Source organism: Mytilus edulis, chromosome 8 (genome assembly GCF_963676685.1).
Source record: "Mytilus edulis chromosome 8, xbMytEdul2.2, whole genome shotgun sequence".
Taxonomy (NCBI): domain Eukaryota; kingdom Metazoa; phylum Mollusca; class Bivalvia; order Mytilida; family Mytilidae; genus Mytilus; species Mytilus edulis.
In genome coordinates this window covers 26,629,811-26,654,884 of record NC_092351.1, presented here as the reverse complement: position 1 = coordinate 26,654,884, position 25,074 = coordinate 26,629,811, and the positions used below count along the sequence as shown (strand labels likewise).

General features: G+C 34.5%; 2 protein-coding genes across 4 annotated transcripts in view; both read left to right on the top strand.

The window, feature by feature from the left end:
• The first annotated feature begins 234 nt into the window (after window positions 1-234).
• LOC139485200 (pirin-like) lies at window positions 235-21,109 on the top strand. The gene is made up of 9 exons (XM_071269462.1): window positions 235-346; window positions 4,648-4,763; window positions 11,542-11,634; window positions 12,755-12,835; window positions 15,248-15,454; window positions 16,045-16,174; window positions 16,650-16,735; window positions 18,103-18,169; window positions 19,123-21,109. Exons 2-9 carry the CDS (start codon window positions 4,671-4,673, stop codon window positions 19,239-19,241), a joined length of 876 nt encoding a protein of 291 aa, XP_071125563.1. The 5' UTR covers window positions 235-346; window positions 4,648-4,670; the 3' UTR covers window positions 19,242-21,109.
• A 1,000-nt stretch (window positions 21,110-22,109) lies between these two features.
• Window positions 22,110-25,074, top strand: part of LOC139485198 (pirin-like) — a 15,931-nt gene continuing 12,966 nt past the window's right edge. Inside the window, exon 1 of one of the 3 annotated variants that reach the window (XM_071269460.1) lies at window positions 22,110-22,359. The gene's annotated coding sequence lies outside the window, so the exon portion shown is untranslated. Of the gene's footprint in view, window positions 22,360-22,476; window positions 22,648-25,074 lie in introns of those variants that run through there. The other 2 variants (XM_071269455.1, XM_071269457.1) reach the window with 2 other exon arrangements.

The following is a 25,074-nucleotide window of genomic DNA, read 5'->3' as shown; positions in this document are numbered from 1 at the left end:
TGTAGGTCACATGAATACGGATTAAATGAGGTCGAATTATTCACTTGCAAGCGAAAAATCTGGCAAGAGCAATTATATTATTTGACCAAATTAGACCATACTGGCTGCTAAAAGCGAATGATTATTTCACTATTTCACTTTCATTTACCATTGAACAAATATATCTCGTATACTAGTGTCCCTTTAATATTTAAATATCAAGCCTTTCAATATAAGAAAGTTTTGGTATGATATGAGTGACTACCAGCTGACAAAAATATTTTTTTAAATTTCCGGTTGCAGTTGTCCTTCACCTTTTAAAAGATCTACATACAGCACTCGAACAGTTACTAATCGTAGCATAGGGGTAATGTTACAAATGATGTTACATTTCAATATGTAGAAAGTTTTACTGTTATTTACTGTATTTAAAATATTGGTTACTGCAATGGGCGGCAGGCCTGCAAACTTGAACTGTCGACTTATAAATACGCTATAGTAGCTTTAGACAGTTAGATCTACATCTACATCTACGGTCACTCGAAAAGGGTACTTCGACCCATCACTCAAGTATAGTTTAACTTTGGCGTCCTCAAACATGACAATAAACTTTCTATATTTACAACCAATGGTTCCAAAATTGTGCTAAAAATTTATATACAGGTGCAGGTTAAAAACATTTTCTACTAGTATCGATTGACTGTGTTGCTAGCCACTACAGAGGAGCTTGGTGAGTTTGGTCTTGAATTCCTCACTGCTCTCGATCTCTAATAGTTCATCAGGTAGTTTATTCCAGTCTCTGATGGTCCTAGGGAAAAAGCTGTATTTGTAGATATCTTTGTTTGGCCTGATTTGTACGTATCTTTTAGTGTTCGGTTGATGGAGTCTCGACTTTCTTCTTGGTTTTATAATGTGCGTTGGAATAGGTATAGCAACTCTTTCATGGATGGCTTTATGAAAGAGCGTTATACGTGCTATTTTTCTTCTTATTTCTAGTGGTGTTAGATTTAGTTCTTCTAGAAGAGTTGTTACTGTTCCAGGCTCTCTTGAGTAATTGCTTTTGATAAAGCGTGCTGCACGGCGTTGAACCATCTCAATCTGATATATATGTTTTTGAAGGTGAGGGTCCCATGCGCTGCAAGCGTATTCAAGGTGCGGTCGGACAAGGGCAAGATATGCTTGTTTTTTGACTTCCTCTGGACATGACCCAACATTTCTTCGTATGAAGCCTAGTGCTTTGTTTCCTTTGGTGACAACTTTGTTAACTTGTTTGTCCCATGACATGGTGTTGGTGAGTTCAGCTCCTAGGTATGGGTTTGATGCGACTGATTCCAGGATATGACCATTGATGTTATAGTTGAAGTTGATGGTTTTCCTTTTTTTGGTTATTGTAAGGACATAGCATTTTGAAGGATTGAATATCATTTGCCAAATTTTTGTCCATTTTACCATTTTGTCGAGATCTTCTTGTAGATGTTTGCAGTCATCCATTGATGAGATTGCTAGGTAGAGTAGGCTATCATCTGCAAACAGGTGAATTTTTGATGTAATGTCGTTCCCGATGTCGTTTATGTATAGGAGAAACAGCAATGGTCCTAGAACTGTTCCCTGTGGTACGCCAGATGTTACTTCAGCAGTACTTGATCTTTCTCCTTCCAGTGTGACTTGTTGTTCTCTTTGTGTCAGCCACGCTTCTAACCAGGCAAGTATGTTTCCATCAATACCATATGATGCTAGTTTCTTCAACAATCGCTGGTGTGGTACTGTGTCGAATGCTTTACTAAAGTCTAATATCAGCATATCTACCTGTTGGTTATTTTCCAGATTTCTAGTTATATCCTCTGCTGTTATGACTAGTTGTGACTCACACGATCTTTTGCTTCTGAAGCCATGCTGGAAGTCCACAAGTATATTATGCTTGTCAAGATGGTTCATTATGTGTTTGAATATAATGTGTTCCATTATTTTACATGGAACTGATGTCAAGGACACTGGGCGATAGTTGACTGGTTGACTCTTATCCCCTTTCTTGAATAGTGCGATGACATTTGCAATAAGCCAGTCTTGTGGTACACTTTGATCTTTTAGTGTTTTGGTGATACTCTTTCGAGCTGTCAAATAAATTATTTTGATTTTTATCAGATTGGAATTTTTCCCCAAAAGAATTACAAATAAAAAAAACCTTTTTTTCCATATTGTTTGGGTTGCACATGGTGTGTAATGGTCTGTAATGAAAGAATGGAATACCAAAGCGCCAAAAAGAGAAAAATTAGTTGATGAAAAGACGAAAAACTTATGCCACTTATGGGAACTTTATTGACCTATCCATATATTTATCATAGGTTGATTATATTGGGAATCACTGAAGGGTGAGTGGAGCATGCCCCCCTTTAGGTCAGTCTTCGGTTTTGGATCTGCCACTTTTTATATTATAACCAGGAAGATTTGACAATTGGAACTTAGAAATAAATCAAATTGAGACAATATACATGTATGTTAAGTGCTATAGGATCCTATAGTGACAATTTGTTAATTCAATTATCTAACCTTTTACATTTCTTTGTGTTCAATTAACTCTTGTTAATGGGGCTCGCAGGTATAAATATTTTTTTAAAATATAAATTGTAGGATTTCGCTATATTTTTCTACAAATGAACTTTATCATATACTTAATAGAAAAATAAAATAAAAAATTTGGGTCACCATTCATTTAAGCTCTAAATCTGCCTTCGAAAGAAGCATACATTTTTTTGTACAGGTACTTTTTTTCTGTTGAACTAATAGGAGAAATAGAGGTAATATCGAAATAAAAATCAAACTAAATTACAGAAATCCCTTAAATTTTACAATAGTTTAGTTTAAGTGCAGCTTATTTGAAAAATAATAAAAGATATAGGTCACCAATTAGTTAAAAAAGATATTTCAAAGGGAGATAATTTGGAGCTTTTTCAATGACATATACATTTTAAAAGTCATCTGGGGCCAAAAGGAATTGATTTTTTTGGTTGATTTTTGTACCATATGATAGAGTAACAACTAATAGAATATGAAATGAAATTTGTATAATAAAAAAAATAAAAAATTGCTGAAATTTTTGTACCCTCGAGCCTCCTTAAATATATGTTTGTTGTAATGGAAATGACGATGACAAGTTAATCCATTGGACACAAATCCTTTTTTATAGATACTGTTTTTTTATAAGCTTTTGATGTATGTTTTGAAGTCAGAATAGGTCTTAGACCTGGTACTGTTCGGACCTTGCTATAAATAAAGTTTAAAGTATTGGTATTCTGTCTTTGAATTACTATAACACGGAAAATTCCGGGTTATATATTTCTGATAGTTCAAATGTAACCAAATTGATACCATGATGTTCCTGAGGGTATTTACATGTACTTAAAAAGTCATATGGCAGCTGCTCCATCTAAAAACATGGCTGATGTTGCTAAAAATAGAACATATGGAAAATATGCAGTTTTTGGCTTAGATCTTAAGGTGAAAAGATCAGCAGGTCAAGGTTTATCACCTGTGATATTTCATGTATTTGTAGAATTTGAGACAATCCATTTAGAAGTTAATGTCCATTTAGAAGTGTTGAAAACTACAAAGTATTTATATTTCTAAAACTAAATCAATATGACAAATTTATAATTTATCAGAAGGTCAATCAATTTTTATCTCTTGCAAATTTTAAAGTAAAATTGACAACCCTTTTTAATGTTATTGCCCCTGAAAATTTCAGTTTTTATAAACTTATGATTGAGAAAATAGGATTTATAAGCGTAAAATACTGAAATTGGCTCATATCTCTAAAATTAAAGTAGTTAGCAGCAGGTCCAAGTCAATCATCATTTTAGATTTCAGAATCATCTGACAATCTGTTTAAGAGTTATTGCCCCTGAGATGTCAAGTTCAAAATAATTGGCTTATATCTAGATATCTGGAGTAGTAAGTGCTAACCTGACTGGTTAGAATTAATCATGTAGTCTAAGGTCCTTTATCTCCTGATTAATTTTCAGAGAAATTGAACAATCCATATTGTAAAATTTCACAGATTTTGATTATTATCTTTAAATTGTAAAAGAAAGGGAGAACTTGTAGGCTGTGAAAATGTCAAAAACAATAAGATCCACATACAAATGTATAAACGATCTGCCGAAAGATCTTTTTAAGAGAATACATTAATGGGTATCTTACAAAAAGTGTGATTTAGTTTTGCTATCAAATGGAACACCATCTAACAATATAATAAAAATATTGATAAAAAATCTTCAGTTTAATACGAGGCCATAGTCAATCTGAAAATGTTCAAATACATGTATTCTGTGTGACTGGATTACTCTAACACTATGTCTTTTAACATAATACAACTTGATAGTAACTTTTATGAAATGCAGAACCAAAAGCTTCATTCAAATTAAAATTGGGGACATTTTGAACCACAAAAAAACCCACTATCTGAAAGTATTCATTTTGGGGAGATGGGAAGTAGCAACAAACATTGAGTCGAACCAGACATTATAGATTTAACAAATTGATATTTATCCATAAAATTACAGATAACAACAGAATCAATTTTTAATTATTTACCAATGAGCTTAAAGGGAGTTTGAAGTAATTGATTTTATACCATGTTTATTTTTTTACTTTAAAACATTATTATTTCAGTATGATAACACAGTGCCATTGAAATGACATCAAAAACGGTGAAGTTAAGTTTGTCCAGCATAGAGGCTGATGAAGGAGATGGAGCTGTAGTTAGAAGAAGTATAGGAAGACCAGAGGTAACAATCAGGGTGTTTGGGGTTAAACTAAAACAAGGTGACCATTAAGGCAGTTTTGACCATATAATACAAATGCATTATACGTAATATTTTAAGATGAGTAAATAAATGGAGAGTAACTAATCATTTACTAATATACTGTGTATTCATTTCAGGTACTGTATCAGTCATCCTTATTATTAAAGCTATAAACCTAGGAAGATGTTGACTCTCATTTATGACTGATACACAACTAACAGCTAACCACAGTGAATTCACAATGCCAGTTCTACAGTGCCCTATAGACGGCTGTAATTGGAAATCTCAGGACCTGGATGAAGCATTTGCTGCTGCTCTAACCACTGCTCTACAGATTCATGACAGAACCGTCCACCCACCTCTGGCTCAACCGTCAACGCACAAGTTAAAATTAGACCCACCTTCTATAGCCACAGGATGTGATCCAGATCAATGGTCTGCATTCACCAGACAGTGGAAGATGTATAAAACAGGGATGGCGATCACAGACAATGTCTTGCCTACAGCCCTTTTCTACTGCTGTGACACTAATCTGCGTACAGATATTATGCGTGACCTTCAAGGTGATGTTGCTAGTATGCTAGAGACAGATCTTTTAAAGGCAATCAAAAGGCTGGCTGTCAAAGAAGAAAGCACACTTGTCCAACGCATAAAATTGAACAGGATGACTCAATCACCTGGTTCAAATATCAGAACTTTTTTGGCCAGTCTCAGAGGCCAAGCATCACTGTGCCAGTATAAAGCAACGTGTAAAGAATTAGGTTGCAACCATATATTTGACTATAGTGATGAGATAATAAAAGACAATTTAGTAAGAGGTATTGCAGACCCAGAAATTATGTCTGACCTGCTAGGTGACTCCAAGACAGATAGAACATTAGAAGAGACTGTATCATTTATTGCTCAGAAAGAGCAGGGTAAAGTCACAAGGAGTGCAGTAGGAGATTCAGCTAGTGCTATGAGTGCCACATGTAATACTCAGAAGCGACCACAAGCAGCTGGAGCCAAATGTTGGGCTTGTGGTGGTCCTGCTCATGGACAGAGGAATGATCGCAAGGCCAGGTCTAGATACTGCGAAGCTTGGACATTCACATGTTCTAAATGTACAGTCAAAGGTCATTACACCAAATCATGCAGCAAGTGCACTACCTGTGGCGTATGGGGCCACCGTGATGCATCTTCTAGAATCTGCACTCAAGGTAAGGGCCACAGGAACCCGCCCAATCAAGGGAAATCAACCAAAGACCAAGAACAAGAACAAGTTGGTTATATCTTTGAGCAGCTGTGCACTACATCTGAACAGACAAGCCAAGTATCACGTCTTGAACATCACATATTTGATGGACACTGGGTGGCTAGACCCTCCAAACCACATCCAATGCTCCTGGTTAACATGACACCCCTACCTGAGGACCATTCATCGTTTGGACATCCCATTCAAGACACCTCTCAGCTTAAGACAATCACTATGTCCATGGTGGCTGATACAGGATGCCAGAGTTCAATCATACCTTTACAATCTGCAAACAGTCTTGGAATAACAGAAAAGGATCTCATTCCAGTAAAACTTGTGATGCGTGGAGCTATAAAGGAAGACCTCGGTGTAATTGGAGCAGTCGCAGTAAGTGTTACAACAAAAGACACTACTAGCAGTGCCATGTCAACACGTTTATTGTGTTATGTCTCTGATACCATGGAAAAAGCTTTCATTTGCAGAGAAGCACTCATATCTCTGGGAATTATTCACACTAACTTTCCTAATGTATCAACAGTCACATCTCCAAACATTGCTGCATCTATGGAAAACTCTGAAGATGTAACCTGCTCTTGTCCTAGACGTCGACCTTCACCACCACCTGTTCCCACATCTTTACCACCCGGTCTGAAGGCCACAGAGGAACATGTAGAGTCACTAAAAGAGTGGCTTCTTGATTACTATGGTGCTACAACATTTAATGTATGTGAACATCAACCTCTACCACTTATGAATTGTGAGCCTCTTCAACTCCATGTTGATCCTAATGCCACACCGGTAGCCGTCCACAAACCAGCACTTGTTCCTATCCATTGGCAGGATAAAGTTTATGCTGATCTTGAGAGGGATGTTCGCATTGGTGTACTGGAACAAGTAAGTCAAAACACACCTACAACTTGGTGCTCAAGAATGGTTGTAACCAGCAAGGCTGATGGCACTCCAAGGCGGACAGTAGACCTACAACCACAAAATCGACATTCTGTTCGGCAAACACATCATGTCCCAAGTCCTTTTCATCTAGCTGACCGCGTCCCTCAAGGTATGAAAAAAACAGTGACAGACGCTTGGAATGGGTACCACTCAGTGCCTATTCGTGAAGAAGATCGCCATTTCACAACATTCATCACACCATGGGGGCGCTACAGGTACAAGGTTGCTCCACAGGGATTTATGGCCAGCGGTGACGCTTACAATCAACGATTTGATGCTATAATTTCAAATTTCAACGACAAGGTTAAATGTGTGGATGACACATGTATGTGGGCGAACTCCATTGAAGCAGCATTTTTTCAGGCATGTGAATGGCTCGACCTGTGTGCTCGTAACGGCATTACATTAAACCCAAAGAAGTTTCAATTTGCTCAAGACACTGTCAATTTTGCAGGACTTACAATCACCCCAACAAACATACGACCAAGTACTAAGTTCCTAGATGCAATTAGCAACTTCCCAACACCAACTGACATTACTGGTGCAAGAGCTTGGTTTGGGCTAATAAACCAAGGAGCATATGCATTTGCCATGGCAAGACAAATGAAACCTTTTCGTGCTCTATTGAAACCATCCACCACATTCTGCTGGACAAATGAATTAGATGAAGTATTTCACAAGTCAAAAGAGATCATTATTCAGGAGATGAAGGAAGGTGTTCGTCTTTTTGACCCTGCTCGTATGACATGCCTAGCTACCGACTGGTCTGTTGACGGAATTGGATTCTTTTTGATGCAGAAGTACTGTCAGTGCTCAAGTAAAACCCCTACCTGCTGTAATGACGGTTGGAAACTATGTCTAGTTGGCAGCAGATTCACACATCCAGCAGAAAGTAGATATGCTCCTATTGAAGGTGAGGCCTTGGCTGTTGTGTATGCACTTCACCAAACACGCTACTATGTTCTTGGTTGCAAAGACCTTCTTGTTGCAACTGACCACAAGCCACTACTACAGATTCTGAACGATCGATCACTCACAGACATCGACAACAGACGACTTCTCAACCTCAAAGAGAAAACTTTAGGGTACAGATTCACAATTCTTCATGTACCAGGCAGAAAGAACCTTGGGCCAGATGCAGCGTCACGGTATCCTGTTGGACCACCAGATCGTCTGAACTTACCTGGTGAAGCACCTGAGCTTGATTCCCTAGTTAACATGACTGCTCATTATCATGATACACTTACCAGTCTATGTCTACATACAGAGGATAATGATACAGCTAATGACGCCTCCACAGTCGCTGCTGCCACTTGTGCCTTGAATGCTGTTATCACAGTTGTTACTTGGAACATGGTTCGTGAGGCCACTGCATCAGACCCTACATTTGTAAATCTAATCAGGCAGCTGGAAGCAGGGTTCTCAGAAGACTACAAGGAGCTACCAACAGACTTGCGTCCTTACCATCGCTTTGCATCCAGTTTATGCACCGTGGATGGTGTAGTTCTTATGGGCCAACGAATTGTTATACCTCCAGCTCTTCGCAAACCAGTACTCAATGCTTTACACGCAGCCCACCAAGGAGTCAGCGCTATGCGTGCGAGGGCCATGGACTCTGTATATTGGCCTGAGATCACAGTAGATATTGCCCGGGTGAGAGACCAGTGTGTTCACTGCCATCAGATGGCTAAGTCAAACCCTATGCAGCCACCATCTGACATAACACCTCCAGATTATCCATTCCAGATGATTTGCAGTGACTACTTCACATATAACAGTAATGACTATGTAGTTATTGTTGACAGGTATTCAAACTGGCCAATGGTATACAAGTCTGAATCAGGTGCAGAAGGACTTGTCAAGAGACTTCGTGAGACGTTCGTGACATTTGGAATCCCAGAAGAGTTGACGTCTGATGGAGGTCCACAGTTCACAGCAGGGAAGACTCAAGAGTTTTTAAAGGCCTGGGGAGTTCGTCATAGACTTTCATCAGTTGCAAACCCACACGCTAACTGCAGGGCTGAGATAGCGGTAAAAACAGTAAAACGCATGCTGGTGGACAACATTACTGCTGTTGGATCTCTTGATGTTGACAAATTCCAGAGAGCCTTACTAATGTACAGAAATTCTATTGACCCAGAGACAAAAGCATCACCAGCATTGATTCTGTTTGGACGACCCATTCGTGATGCCATTCCCATACTGATGGGTAGATATTCTCCACATGAAACATGGACTGAGTTAATGTCTCATCGAGAGATGGCTCTTGCCAAACGTCATTCAAGGGAACATGAACGGTGGAATGAACACACTCATCACCTGCCAACACTACAGGTTGGAGATCATGTATACATACAAAACTTGGTAGGCAACCATCCCAGGAGATGGGAACGTACAGGAACAGTTGTTGAAGTACGCCAATACCACCAGTATGTTATACGTGTAGATGGCACAGGCCGAGTAACTATCCGCAACCGCCAACACCTTCGAAAGTTCACTCCTTTTCAAACCAACCAAACACAAGGTACTTTGATGGCACCTACTGCAGTTCAACATCAAGAAGTGATCTTGAGCTCTCCATCTACAGCAAAGACGACACAGCCACAGGTGCCCAAGATTCCAGTGTCTTTATCACCAACAAGAATCTTAAGTCAACCAGCTGCATTGAATGAGACACCAATTATAGTCCCCACTCAAAAACAGGCGACGCAGACTCAGACAATTCAACAGCCTTCACAAATAGATTTGGACCAGTCATTTCACCAGACCCCTGAACCAGATGTACCTTCAACGTCTAGAATACCACGTGCTCTATCCCGTCTTCAGCCACATAATAAAGCTGGAGAAAAGGAACTATTGACACCACGAAGACCGAGCCGCCGCAACACAACAGAACATAACGTTGATGAATCAGGAACTGATTAATGAAATATATATGCAAAGACATTGATAAGTGAATCTAGAGACTTTGAGTTTAAAATTGTGAAAGGACACCATACATTTAAAATTGTGAAAGGACACCATATGTTTCAAATTGTGAGAGGACACCATACGTTTAAAATTGTTAAAGGACACCATACATTTAAAATTGTGAAAGGACACCATATGTTTTAAATTGTAAAAGGACACCATACGTTTTAAGTTGTGAAAGGACACCATACGTTTAATCTTGTTCGCTTCCAGATGACTTTAACAGAACATTCCTGAAGATCTATTTTCTAATAGACTTGACTTTAATTGTTTAAGTTTTTTTTTTTTCGTATACAAAAAAAACTTGTCCCCGGGGGAGGAGATAACTAATCATTTACTAATATACTGTGTATTCATTTCAGGTACTGTATCAGTCATCCTTATTATTAAAGCTATAAACCTAGGAAGATGTTGACTCTCATTTAGAGAGATGACTCGAAGTTTTAAAATTTATGGATGATTGGATATGGGTGGTCAACATGGCCACTTTCTTTGTTATTAGTGGATGTAATAAGATGTGATATAAGTGCCAACGAGATAATTCTCCATCCAAGTCACAATTTGTAAAAGTTAACCATTATAGGTCAACGTACGGTCTTCAACCAGGAGACTTGGCTTACACTTAACAGCATGCTATAACATTAGTGATGTAAACTCATTCAAACAGGAAATCCAAAGGTCTAAAATATATGTAAGATGAGAAACACTTATGAACCACATCAACAAAGGTCAATCACTGAACATCAGGTTCCTGACTTGGGACAGGTGCAAACAAATGCAGCAGATTAAAACATTTTAATAGGAACTAACCTTCACCCTTACTTGAACGAACCTGGATTAGATAATTGGAATACAGTTGAGCCAAACAATAGTATAGTTAAGTTCAGTTTTTATCCATGGTCCAACAAGATATTAATCAATGGCTCTTATTAATTTTAAATGCTTTTTTTGTGTAACCTAAAAACATGCTTATCTTAACTTTTTTACCCAAGATGTTTAAGCATCAGGATACTCTTATCCTGTTGAAATTGAAAATGTCTTGTATTGTTTACCATTCTGCTGTTTAAAAAATTCCTCTTTGTCAGTAATCTATTCGAATTTTGTACTTGATGTTTCGTTCACAAGATTGATAACTACTGTCATTATAACGATCCTCATTATTGTCAATTTAAAATGACAGCTCAAATTCCTATTTATAAAAATAACAACAAATAAATCAAGAAACTAAATACAAATGCAAGCTTTGGCAGGAATGATAAGAATATGTAAGAGTTAAACATGTTTCTGATGTAGATCAAGGATTTTTAAAGAGAAAGGGCCCCTATGTCACTTGACAAGCTTACATTTGGAGCAATTATTAAAAGTCTATGCATTTATCACCTATATAGCTCCAGGTGGGCTCTTTTCTGAATGCACAACCCTCAAACTTTGCTTTTAATGTAAAACAGTACATCATTGTTATTAAGCTAAAGATCATATATTATATACATATGTATAAAATGAAATATTGCTACCAACCCTACTTCTATACACATACTTTTCTAGTTGGCTTGAATGGTCATGCAATTTACAGTAATACTTCAGTTGTATAATTTCTCATTTCAGTTAAAACTGCTAGATCCATTTTTAATGTTAGATGAATTTAAAGTGAAACCACCTGCAGGATTTCCTGATCATCCACACAGAGGATTTGAAACAGTAAGTGTCACTCTTAAAAAGTTGCACTACCCTTTTTATGCCCCACCTACGATAGTAGAGGGGCATTATGTTTTCTGGTCTGTGCGTCTGTCTGTCTGTTCGTCCGTCCGTCTGTCCCGCTTCAGGTTAAAGTTTTTGGTCAAGGTAGTTTTTGATGAAGTTTAAGTCCAATCGACTTCAAACTTAGTACACATGTCCCCTATGATATGATCTTTCTAATTTAAATGCCAAATTAGAGTTTTGACCCCAATTTTACGGTTCACTGAACATAGAAAATGATAGTGCAAATTTCAGGTTAAAGTTTTTGGCTTCAGGTTAAAGTTTTTGGTCAAGGTAGTTTTTGATGAAGTTGAAGTCCAATCAACTTGAAACTTAGTATACATGTGCCCTATGATATGATCTTTCTAATTTAAATGCCAAATTAGAGTTTTGACCCCAATTTTACGGTTCAGTGAACATAGAAAATGATAGTGCAAATTTCAGGTTAAAGTTTTTGGCTTCAGGTTAAAGTTTTTGGTCAAGGTAGTTTTTGATGAAGTTCAAGTCCAATCAACTTGAAACTTAGTATACATGTGCCCTATGATATGATCTTTCTAATTTAAATGCCAAATTAGAGTTTTGACCCCAATTTTACGGTTCACTGAACATAGAAAATGATAGTGCAAATTTCAGGTTAAAGTTTTTGGTCAAGGTAGTTTTTGATAAAGTAGAAGTCCAATCAACTTGAAACTTAGTATACATGTTCCCTTTGATAAGATCATTCTAATTTTAATGCCAAATTAGAGAATTTATTCCAATTTCACAGTCCTTTAAACATAGAAAATGATAGTGCGAGTGGGGCATCCGTGTACTGTGGACACATTCTTGTTTGATATATGGGTTTGTTATCTTTTTCTCACAATAATTCTTGGAAAAAATTGAGAAAAAAAACCTGGAAAAAGCAACAAAACTAAAAGAATTGAATTCTAAATTTGTCAGTTAAATCTTAAATGTAAGCAGGACAATAGCAATGGAATAAACATGATTTTGTTAAACTTTGTAATTGTTTAATTTTTTGATTGTGAGACTATTACTATATGTACATATTTTAGTTTTTGTATGATTATTTTACTTATTACAGGTGTCATATGTTCTGAAAGGTACAGGACAGCATGAAGATTTTTGTGGCCATAAAGGTGCTTTGAATAGTGGAGATGTACAGGTATTTTATAGATATATGTGTATTACTTTAAAAAAAAAAATTATGATTTGTTGTCAAATTTACTTAAAATATTAAATGTAATTAAAAAGTTAAATTTTCATCATTTACTGTAGAATTTTGGTGTTACAATAAAACATTACAGTTTTGAATTTTAATGTTCTCTTTTTATGCCCCACCTACGATAGTAGAGGGGCATTATGTTTTCTGGTCTGTGCCTCCGTTCGTCCGTCCGTCCGTCCGTCTGTGCCTCTGTTTGTCCGTCCCCTTCAGGTTAAAGTTTTTGGTCAAGGTAGTTTTTGAAGAAGTTGAAGTCCAATCAACTTGAAACTTAGTACACTTGTTCCCCATGATATGATCTTTCTAATTTTAATGCCAAATTATAGTTTTGACCCCAATTTCATGGTCCACTGAACATAGAAAATGATAGTGCGAAGTTCAGGTCAAAGTTTTTGGTCAAGGTAGTTTTTGATGAAGTTAAAGTTACATCAACTTGAAACTTAGTACACATGTTCCCTATGATATGATCTTTCTAATTTTAATTCCAAATTAAAGTTTTGACCCCAATTTCACGGTCCACTGAACATAGAAAATGATAGTGCGAGTGGGGCATTCATGTACTATGGACACATTCTTGTTTTTTTTTTTTATACAGCCAGAAAATGATCTGACACTAAAAATTGTGAATAACACAAAATCATAACTAGTTCATATATGTTTAGAAGTTTAGAAGTACAAACATTGCTGTAATAAGATTTTCGCAACAACAAAATATTTTGTAATTATCTTTTTGCTTGGGAAAAAAATGGCAGAATTGCACATGTGTTCTAAAATAATCCAGCTTAAAATTACCTATTTTTATCTGATCTTTTAAATCTGTTTTTGATATTACTACAGTGACATCATAGTCATTAAGTTAAAACTATCATTTAACAATTCGCCGTTTCAGAATCAAATGCATGCTGGGTAGCATTTTCAAAATGTTGTGATTGGTTAAAAATGTTCTAAATAATGGTAATTAAACCAGTGACGTAAAGTTATTTTCATTTTGCAGTATGAACAATGAGATTACCCATAGTCCTTCAGATTCTGACAAATTCTGAAGACCAAAGTTTTATGTAAAAAACCAATTTAAATTATTATACTGTCTCCTTTGACTTTAATTGGACAGGACTTGGACAGCCATTTAATCTGAAGATCATCTTTTTCTAACATAAAGACACGCATCTATTTGAAGATTATGAAACCAATTTCATATTGGCTCATAAGAATCCTAGACATAAATGTATTTATGTCCCATTTATATGCCCCATCTATGGGCATTATGTTTTTTGGTTTGTGTGTCCCTCTTTCCATATGTTCGTCTGTACCGCTTCAGGTTTAAGTTTTTGGTCAAGGTATTTTTTGATGGGGGTCCAATCAACTTGAAACTTAGTACACATGCTCCCTATGATAATGATATGATCTTTCTAATTTTAATGCCAAATTAAGAGTTTTGATCCCAATTTCAGGATCTACTGAACATAGAAAATGATAATGTGAGTGGGGCATCTACGTACTATGGACACAATTTTATGTTTTTTTATCAGTTAAAATGAGCATATTGAAGAGTGATTATTGTTGTCAGAAACTAAATAAAAATTTCTGGTATTTCCCAGATTTTGCATCCAATAACGTATTGTGTCATCACTGTCGTATATGTATTTCATAAAAGATATGATGTTTTGTACTAAGAAGTTTTATACTAAAATTTAAAAATCCTGTTACATTCTATAGATATAGGAAGATGTGGTGTGAGTGCCAATGAGACAACTCTCCATCCAATAGATATAGGAAGATGTGGTGTGAATGCCAATGAGACAACTCTCCATCCTATAGATATAGGAAGATGTGGTGTGAGTGCCAATGAGACAACTCTCCATCCTATAAATATAGGAAGATGTGGTGTGAATGCCAATGAGACAACTCTCCATCCTATAGATATAGGAAGATGTGGTGTGAGTGCCAATGAGACAACTCTCCATCCTATAGATATAGGAAGATGTGGTGTGAGTACCAATGAGACAACTCTACATCCAAATAACAATTTATAAAAGTAAACCATTATAGGTCAATGTACGGCCTTCAACATGGAGCCTTGGCTCACACCGAACAATAAGATATAAAGGGCCCCAAAATTACTAGTGTAAAACCATTCAAACGGGAAAACCAACGATCTATGTATTTAAAGGGAGATAAATTATTCCTGTCTGACATAGTTTTGTAAAATTGACTAACTTTCTTTTGTAGGGTAATAAATGTGTTTCTCTTAGGTTTAGATCACCTTATTTACCCCTTTTCTTTTATTGTCATTTTTTCATTTTATCCTAAAACATAATACTAGGAAAATTTTACCTCTAATATGGTCTATTTCAGTGGATGACTTGTGGACGTGGTATAGTACATTGTGAGATGCCTCAGGGAACAGATGAGGCTCATGGTTTACAGTTGTGGGTAAACCTAGCCAAAAAAAATAAAATGATTGAACCAGCCTACCAAGAATTATTAGATAAAGATATCCCAAGGTCAACAGAAAACGGTACCACCATCAAGGTCATTGCTGGTAAAGCATTTGGCAAAACAGTAGGTTCATTATCTTGTAAATAATTTGTCTAAATTTGTAAAAGGTTCCTAAATTGATTTCTGATCTCTTTCTTATATATGCTTGCCTCAACTAAATGTTATGAATCTTTTACAAAATTCTTATTACCACAAAACACTGATCAACTCGAAGTATGCATTTTGGCAGCATCACTTTTACTCTCTAAAGTTGTGCCCATTAAAGAATGGAAAAAATTGCTGAATTTTATTTTTCTGTTCTTTAACTTCAGTTTGTCTAAACCAACTGCTATGACACTTATACATAATGTTTATTACCACAAAACTCAGATCAAGTACAAATTTGACTTTTACAGTTTGTTCTTGAGTTATGTCCCTTCATAACAATTATATGCGCTTATGAATGTGTTTTTCAGTCCCCTATGTATACAAGAACACATACCATGTACCTAGATTTTGATGTTTATGTATGTATTTTTCAGTCCCCTATGTATACAAGAACACCTACCATGTACCTAGATTTTGATGTTTATGTATGTATTTTTCAGTCCCCTATGTATACAAGAACACCTACCATGTACCTAGATTTTGATGTTTATGTATGTATTTTTCAGTCCCCTATGTATACAAGAACACCTACCATGTACCTAGATTTTAAAATGCAGAAAGGATCCAGTGTTGATCAACCTATACCAACAGGCTGGAACAGTTTTATATATGTCCTGTCAGGATCGGCTCAATTTGGTACATGTAATATACTTTCTACTTTTAACACATGGATATGTCCTTTCAGTTTCAGGATATGTGTGTGGTAAAATATTATGTGTATTTTGATTGATTGATTGATTGACTTCAAGTGGCATAGGCTGATTATTTTAATTGTACTGTATAAAAGCATATCGATCTTTAAATGCAAAAACAAAAGTCAATTTATAAATGAAGTATTTTATGTTCTACAATCAAAACTGTTATAACTGACTATGCGGTATGGGCTTTGCTCATTGTTGAAGGCCGTACAGTAACATTTCTGTGTCATTTTGGTCTCTTGTGGAGAGTTGTCTCATTGGCATCATACCACATCTTCTTTTTTATTTTTATAAGAAAAGTTAATTAAATAAAAGACCATGGCAAAAAAAGAATAGACAAAACACTATACAGAAAATTTTTAATTCTACGACACAAACCACCTTATTAACTTACTTAATGATATATATTTCAGGTACATCTGAAAAACCTACCACTGGAAAACCTTATGACACCTTAGTACTTAGTGAAGAAGGAGATTGTATACATATTTCTAATCTAGTAAGTTAATATGCACAAAGTTTATGATAAAGGATTTCAGATAAATACAAATATTGGCTTAAGGTGGCTCAAGGGTACAAAAATTACATCAAAAAATGAAACTTTTATTTTTTCATAACAAATTTTATTCATTACACTATAAGTTATTACTTTATGATATGGTACAAAAATCAACCAAAGAAATCGATTCGGTTTGGCCCCAGATGACTTTTAAAATGTTTATATCATTGAAAAAGCTCCAAATTATCTCCCTTTGGTGCAAAAATGCCATTTTTTGGCATTAAATTTGAAATATCTTTTTTAACTCATCGGTGACCTATATTTTTTATTATTGTTTTCAAATAAGCTGTACATAAACTTAATAATTGTAAAATTTAAGCAATTTCTGTAATTAGGTTATTTTTTTATTTCGATAATACCTCTATTTCTCCTATTAGTTCAACAGAAAAAAAATTAAATTAATTTAAAAACACAAATGATCAGATTTTACAGCCCATGAAAATCCCATGAAAAGTTGATATGTGTAACTAAAACATTAATGCTTTATTAAAGTGCATATATTCAATATTAAACTCTGAAAAATGGTGAACTTTTGATAAACTTATGATTTTATGGTCATTTGGCCTTAAATTGTACCTTCTTTTTTAGCTCACCTGGCCCAAAGGGCCAAGTGAGCTTTTCTCAACCACTGAATGGAATGAAACCATGGCATGAATGTTCCTTATGAAGTGTTGACCAAGTGTTGTTACTTTGTAGCGGATCCATCATCCAAGATGGTTGCAAGCGGGGGACATAGTTTAACATAGGACCCTATGGAAATACATACAAATGTCTTCTTTTAGAGAACCACTGAATGAAATGAAACCAAACATGGCATGAATGTTCCTTTTGAGGTGCTGACCAAGTGTTGTTACTTTGTCGCCAAATCATCATCTAAGATGGGGGCGAGCTAGGAACTAAGTTTAACATAGGACCCTATGGGAAATGCATACACATTACTTCTTTTAGAGAATCACTGAAATGAATGAAACCAAACATAACATGAATGTTCCTGATGAGATGCTGACCATGTGTTGTTACTTTGTAGCCGATCCATCATCCAAGATGGTTGCCAGCAGAGGCTTAGTTTAACATAGGACCCTACAAGAAATGCAAACAAAAGTCTTCTTGAGAGAACCACTGAATTGAATGAAACCAAACATAGCATGATTGTTGCTTTCTTATGAGGTGCTGGCCAAGTGTTGTTACTTTGTAGCAAAACTTTATCTTTTTTATATGATTTCAAAAACCCAAGTAGAGTCAGGTGAGCAATACAGGCTCTTGAGAGCCTCTAGTTTTCAATTGAAAAGTAATTTTATGTTTTACAGGAATCAGATACCTGCCATTTTGTGTTGATTGGTGGACAGCCTTTAAATGAACCAGTTGCTCAGTATGGTATGTAGTTAAAACTTAGTGATGTAGGTATAAGAAATGTGGTATGAGTTCCAATGACACAACACTCCATACCAGTCACAATTTGTAAAAGTAAACCATTATAGGTCAAAGTAAGGTCTTCAACACGGATCCTTGGCTCACATTGAGTTACAGCAATCGATAAAGGGCCCCAAAAATGACTAGTGTAAAACCATTCAAACGGGAAAATCAATGGTCTAATCTATATGAAAAAAGAGATAAAACGAAAAGTACTTATGAACCACATCAACTACTGAACATCAGGTTTCTGATTTAAGACAGGTGCAAACAAATGTAGCAGGATGAGGATGTCCTTCCTTCATAAAAAATATGTGAAAATTCAAAATTTAGACCTTGGGACAAATTATAATTAAATTGATGTGGTACAGATACTAAAGCATAACACATGGGATGACCTTACTGTACCATTACTAGAAATGTAAACCAACTAATTATCTAGAGTGATTAATTTTCTCTCCTTTCGTGAGAATCAACACAACACGAAAAAATAAATCATTAGAAAATTTTAAACTTGGATCTCTTCTTGTCTTTACATCAAGTACATGTAAAAATCGTGAAATTAAATCGCTGCAAAAAAGTATCTGCCAAAATAGGTTGGTTTACAGTATTTTATAATACAGAAGAACTCACCTAGTCCTGTATATCTAAATGTGATGAAGTGTTGTTTTATAGAAAGAACAAACTGTACATACTCCTAGTTCTGCCTTTAAAATAATAATTACAATTTTCTGTTTAATAATAATCGGGTGAATTGGTTTTTTTGCATAGTAATTCTAAATTGAGGTTAATCCACATATTATCATAGATATATTTATAAAATAATTCATCTTTTTTCACTATCTATTTAATACAACCATCAATTTTTACAAATTAAATAATTGATATAATTGGTTCATTTTGGATATGATTTATAGGTCCGTTTGTTATGAATACAGATGAAGAAATAGAACAAGCCTTATTAGATTACAAATTAGGACAGAATGGTTTTGAGAATGCCAAGACATGGAAATCAGAATATTTGAAGAATGGATGAATCCTGCCATAGAACCAACCAATATCTGTGATAGATACTTTTATCTCACCGTTATTTATTAATGCACTTGTAGAGAGTTATAGAGAAAATACTGCTGCCATCAACAAATATAATTGCACTGAGGAACTTTTTTCTTTTATCTTACCTTTAAGAAGAATACAACCAATTTCTGTGTACTCTCTTTGCAGGTTGAATTGTGTACAGGCTATAGTCTGACCAGTTATCTCCCCAGAATTTTCAAATACCACGTTAGAAATTTACATAGTACTATTTTTCAAAAAATATATAGCACCATGGTCTTTATACATTCTATTATAAAATCATCCCATGATTGCACCATGGTAGAAAATATAGCACCAGGGTACCACATTGCTTTAATGCCTGGAGGAGAACACTGCTGACTACAGCCTTTTTGTATTTATTGTATTTGTACATGCTTTGTTTTCATCAGCTGTAATGAACAAATACGGTTATATAATGAAAATAAACTAATATTTTGTGATTGATTTATCTAATGAATTTTCACGAAATAGAAAAATATTGTCATGAAAATGAAAACCTTGTATCCTGCTTTATATAAATACATTAAGAAAATCCAAAGTGGTGAAAATAAATCGCCTCAAACTTCGCTAGCAAGGACTAAACTGGAAATTGGTATCTGCAATAAAAAGTTGGTTTGCAATATGTATCAAAAATAGCATTATAAAAAGTAATTCTTTGATTAAAATTGCAACATTTATGTTAACTTCATACTTTCTAATTATTTAACCTATTAAAACATTAATATTTGTCATCTACATGTACCCCCAGTTTATGGGATGAATGTATTCCAGTAGTTATAACATTGAAATTGTTAATAATTGAGTAGATTTAATTAGTTGTTATTAGATTGTTAATGGTTGGAGCATTTTCACTATAAAATATGATCAGTGTTTCAGTATGTTGCTCAGTAGGCCCATTGTTTGTTATGATTTTGTATTTTTCTCTAGTCAAAAGAAATAATAGCCAAATCAGCTGATTCATCAAAATATTTTTTTCTGTATGATCTCGTTCATAAGCAAGACTTTACTATTTTCAGCATAATTAATATCATTATGAATCTCTCCATAAACATTTTTGAATTCTTTAATTTTCTAGTAAATCTATAAAAATCTTTTTACTAAGACATTTAATAGCCTAGCCGATGTAATTTTAAAAATAACATGTATGCGTTTAAAGTATTTGAAAAAAAGGAATTGCATAAATATATAAAAACAAATATATGGGCTCATTATTATTTATAGGTTTCAATTTTGGGAGATTTTATGGAAACACATGAAATACTAAAGTTTTAGTATATAGATATCAATATTAAACTACACACTGCTAGAAAACAAAGAAATATTTATGCCAATGTAAAAATCAATAATAATGTTATACAACTAGACAGGAAGTAGTAATGTAGGGAAAAGATTTGAAAAAAACATTGATAAACAAATTTCAATCTGCTTACCAAGTCTCTGTAATCAGGTGTGTGCAGAAAATGCAAAAAAAAAAAATGAATAGATTCATTTAATGGAAAGATATAAAACATACATGTTATAGGCCTTTTGCAATAAAAGTATACTTTGTTATGGATTTACCAAGCAGAAAGTACAGCTGAATTTTGTATGCCAAACTCTGTAGTCTTGTCCAGTATGTATGTTAATGAGTTTTTTTTAAATGAATGTTTTAATCGCCTAACTTGCTAAATTTGTATTTTACACATCTTTTATGTAGATATAAGCCTTTTATTTGTACAATTTTTTACTTGCTGTTAGTGTATAAATGATATTTTTTGTAATTATCGCCTTTAACTTCATTTTATTAAAATTTTATGCAGAAATATATAATGTTGTTGTGTTTTTTTGTCACAAGGGTTTAGAAACATATGGTGATAAATTAAAAAGTATGAATTTTTTGTGAGCAGTGAAAACCTAATCTTATTTCAAATATACCGTGGATTCATTATTTTTTGTTGGACACCAATTTTCAGGGATATCTTGGATTCAGGTGAGTCACGATTTTAAATGTTTAACAAATTACAAATTTTTTGTAGGCTTGTATGCAGACTTTGGCAGAACCACTAAATTAAATGTCTAAGAATGTTTCAAGTTTTATTCAATCCACGAAAATAAATGAGCCCACAGTACCACATTGACTACTATCAACTGGCTGTAAACATTGGTTGTCAGTTTGGCTGTGTGGGATGTATAAATTCTCATCTACATGTTGATAATTGTGGACTTTAGATCTAATGCCTTGTAAACAGATAGTCCTATGCACTCTGCACAAAAAAAAACCTTGCAACAACTCTTGACAGGTCTATAGGTTATCTGTTGTAGGGCTCAATTTCTGTCCCCTACCCAAACATACCCTTATTTCCAGTGACAGTAACTTTCTTCATCAGGTTTCCCTACCTTTCCTTGAAGAATCAACCTATTGTATTATTTTATTATGGTAAGCATCAATCATCTCAAATGTATAATTTCATATCTCCGAGGCAAATTCTGAACTATAAAGAGATTATAACAATGACTCTTGATTTACCTAATCAATCCAAACCCCTCGTTTATTATAATTGCTTTCAACCAAAAAAACAAGTAAAATTCTCATCGAATAAAAAGCTATTGTAATGCAGAAGTGGAAAGTAAGCAACTATAAATCCTAAAAGAATAATAGATCAAATGTACATGAAGCAACAAAATTTTGTAATTATCAAAAAGAGTTATCTCCCTTGTTTTGAAATTAGCAAAAATAAATAAAAACATTTTGAACATCAACCAATCCTGTAGAAAAGAAGGTTATTAAGGAATTAAATTGACAAAATTGATATTATTATATTATTTAGTTTTTAGACATTTTCTAGATCAAAATAAGGAGATGAGGTACAATTGCTAAGTCATTATTGATCATTATTTATGTTCTAGAAAATGAACCATAACATGTTTTTATATATACTAAATCATGACTTGCTGACCATAGTATAATAAGTCTATCATAGCTAACAAAGACTTAATTCAAACAAATGATTTTTTGAAAATTTCATTTATTATAGAGAACTTCTTATTAAATTAGATCTGGAAAAAACATATTGCAGGTAAGTTTAATTTTTCATTTTTAATCACTTAGTTCAAATAATTATGATGTCTTTTGGTTATTTTAATTTTTTCTGGGACACCTCCTTTTAAGACGTCATAATTATTTGGACTAGGTTTGACTGGGGTATAGAAATATAGTAATCCCTGGACTAAATTCTCCTTTTCATAAAGTTTAACAAGCACTGGTAGGGAGTTTGACTGTAGGATGTATAGATTCACAGCCATATCCAGTTGGAATAGAAATATGATTATCCCTGGACTTCTCCTTTCCAACAGTTAAACCCTTGGTAAGGGAGCTACCATTTGTTTTCTTTTGGAAGTGGGGTGGGGGTAGGATATAATTTGAAAAAAAAGACAGGACAAGAGTGAGCTTGATTTTTAAAAAAAAGGCAGGAGGAGCAACTTGGCTTAAAAAGGCAGGATGACAATTTATGTGAAAAAAGGTATCGAAAGACAGGATAAATTAATAAAGAAAAAAACAGGTCACAATAGAGTGAAAAATAAAAAGGCAGATAGAGATTGCAACTAAAATTGTTACTTTTGTATTAAAATTCACCAACAAAATCTTGCATTATTCGTGGGAGTTAAAAAAAGAAAAGAAGAGAAGATACAACATGTGCAATCAAAATCAAATTTGGATTTTTTTTATTTGATGATTTATAAAATCATTTTATGATGGTAAGTTTATTGAAAAATGTGCATGTATATGACTTCATTTGATATTGTTTATTTTCAATAAGAAATTCAGAAGCCTTCCTTTTATAAGCATAACATTGATTTATCATGGAACACTTAGTAATTTATTACTGAAAAAGGCAATACAGTCATTGTTTTTATACGACTGCAAAAATTTTAATTTTTTGGTCGTATATTGCTATCACGTTGGCGTCGTCGTCTGCGTCGTCTCCACCGTCGTCCGAATACTTTTAGTTTTCGCACTTTAACTTTAGTAAAAGTGAATAGAAATCAATGAAATTTTAACACAAGGTTTATGACCACAAAAGGAAGGTTGGGATTGATTTTGGGAGTTTTGGTCCCAACATTTTAGGAATTAGGGGCCAAAAAGGGCTCAAATAAGCATTATTCTTGGTTTTCGCACAATAACTTTAGTATAAGTAAATAGAAATCAATGAAATTTAAACACAAGGTTTATGACTACAAAAGGAAGGTTGGGATTGATTTTGGGAGTTAAGGTCACAACAGTTTAGGAATTAGGGGCCAAAAAGGGGCCCAAATAAGCATTATTTTTGGGTTTGCGCACCATAACTTTAGTATTTAAGTAAATAGAAATCTATGAAATTTAAACACAAGGTATATGACCATAAAAGGAAGGTTGGGTTTGATTTTGGGAGTTTTGGTCCCAACAGTTTAGGAATAAGGGGCCCAAAGGGTCCAAAATTGAACTTTATTAAAATTAGTATGGCGTTCATTATCACTGAACTAGTATATATTTGTTTAGGGGCCAGCTGAAGGACGCCTCTGGGTGCGGGAATGTCTCGCTACATTGAAGACCTGTTAGTGACCTTCTGCTGTTGTTTTTTCTATGGTCGGGTTGTTGTCTCTTTGACACATTCCCCATTTCCATTCTCAATTTTATTTGTTTGATTCATCAAAAATTGAAAAATTGGGGTTCTTTGATATGCCGAATCTAACTATGTATGTAGATTCTGCTGTAAAAATGGAGATGGAACATTGGAGAAAAATCCCACCTGCAACATCACTCATTTTTTTAAATGAAATAGCAAATAAGTATACAATAGTATTTCTAAATGCTAATTCGCTACATAAACATATTCAAGATGTTAGGTTAGACTACAGTTTGACATCTGCAGACTTAATTTGCTTCTGTGAAACAAGATTTCTACACAGAGACAATGATGATGAAACAAAATTACAAAACTTTCATACTTACAGACAAGACTCTAATGAATCACAAGGTCATATCAGACCTTCATATGGGCTAGCAATTTACTACAAAGAGTGTACTTTTGTAGAAGGATATCCTAAAGATGTTAATTAAAAAACAATAGAATCATCTCTAATTCAACTACAACATCCAATAAAAGATTTGTTGGTTTGTTTCCTGTATCGTCCACCAAAGATTCCAATAAAATCCTTGTTATCCCATCTGAAGAACCTTGAAATAAAGTACTTTCCAAAGAAAGAAGTTATACTTATGGGTGATTTCAATGTTGACTGGTCTGAGCAAAATGCTGAAAAACAACAACTGCAAAAATACTTGAACTCAATTTCATTTAGGGAGCTACCATTTGATTTTTATGGGGGGGCTAGGATGAAAAATTTTGTCCTGCATTTTTTTTTAGCTGAAATCTCTGTCCTGCCTTTTTATTTTTCACTCTGTTCGGTCCTGCCTTTTTTTTTAAAGTTTATCCTGACTTTTTTTTACCTAAATTGTCGTCCTGACTTTTTTTTTTTGCAAGTGTCTCATCCTGCCTTTTTTTTTTACTCAAAACTCCTGTCCTGCCTATTTTTTTCAAATTTCATCCTAGCCCCCCCCATAAAAATCAAATGGTAGCTCCCTTAGACAATTGATAACAACTCCAACAACTGATGACAATACATGTGTTGACCTAATATTTACGAACTTGCATTCTAATTCAATTCAAAGTGGAACACTAGAAGTTTTCTTTTCATCCCATAAGCCTGTTTGGATAGCAATTTGAAAAAGACCATTATTTGCACATAATACATAA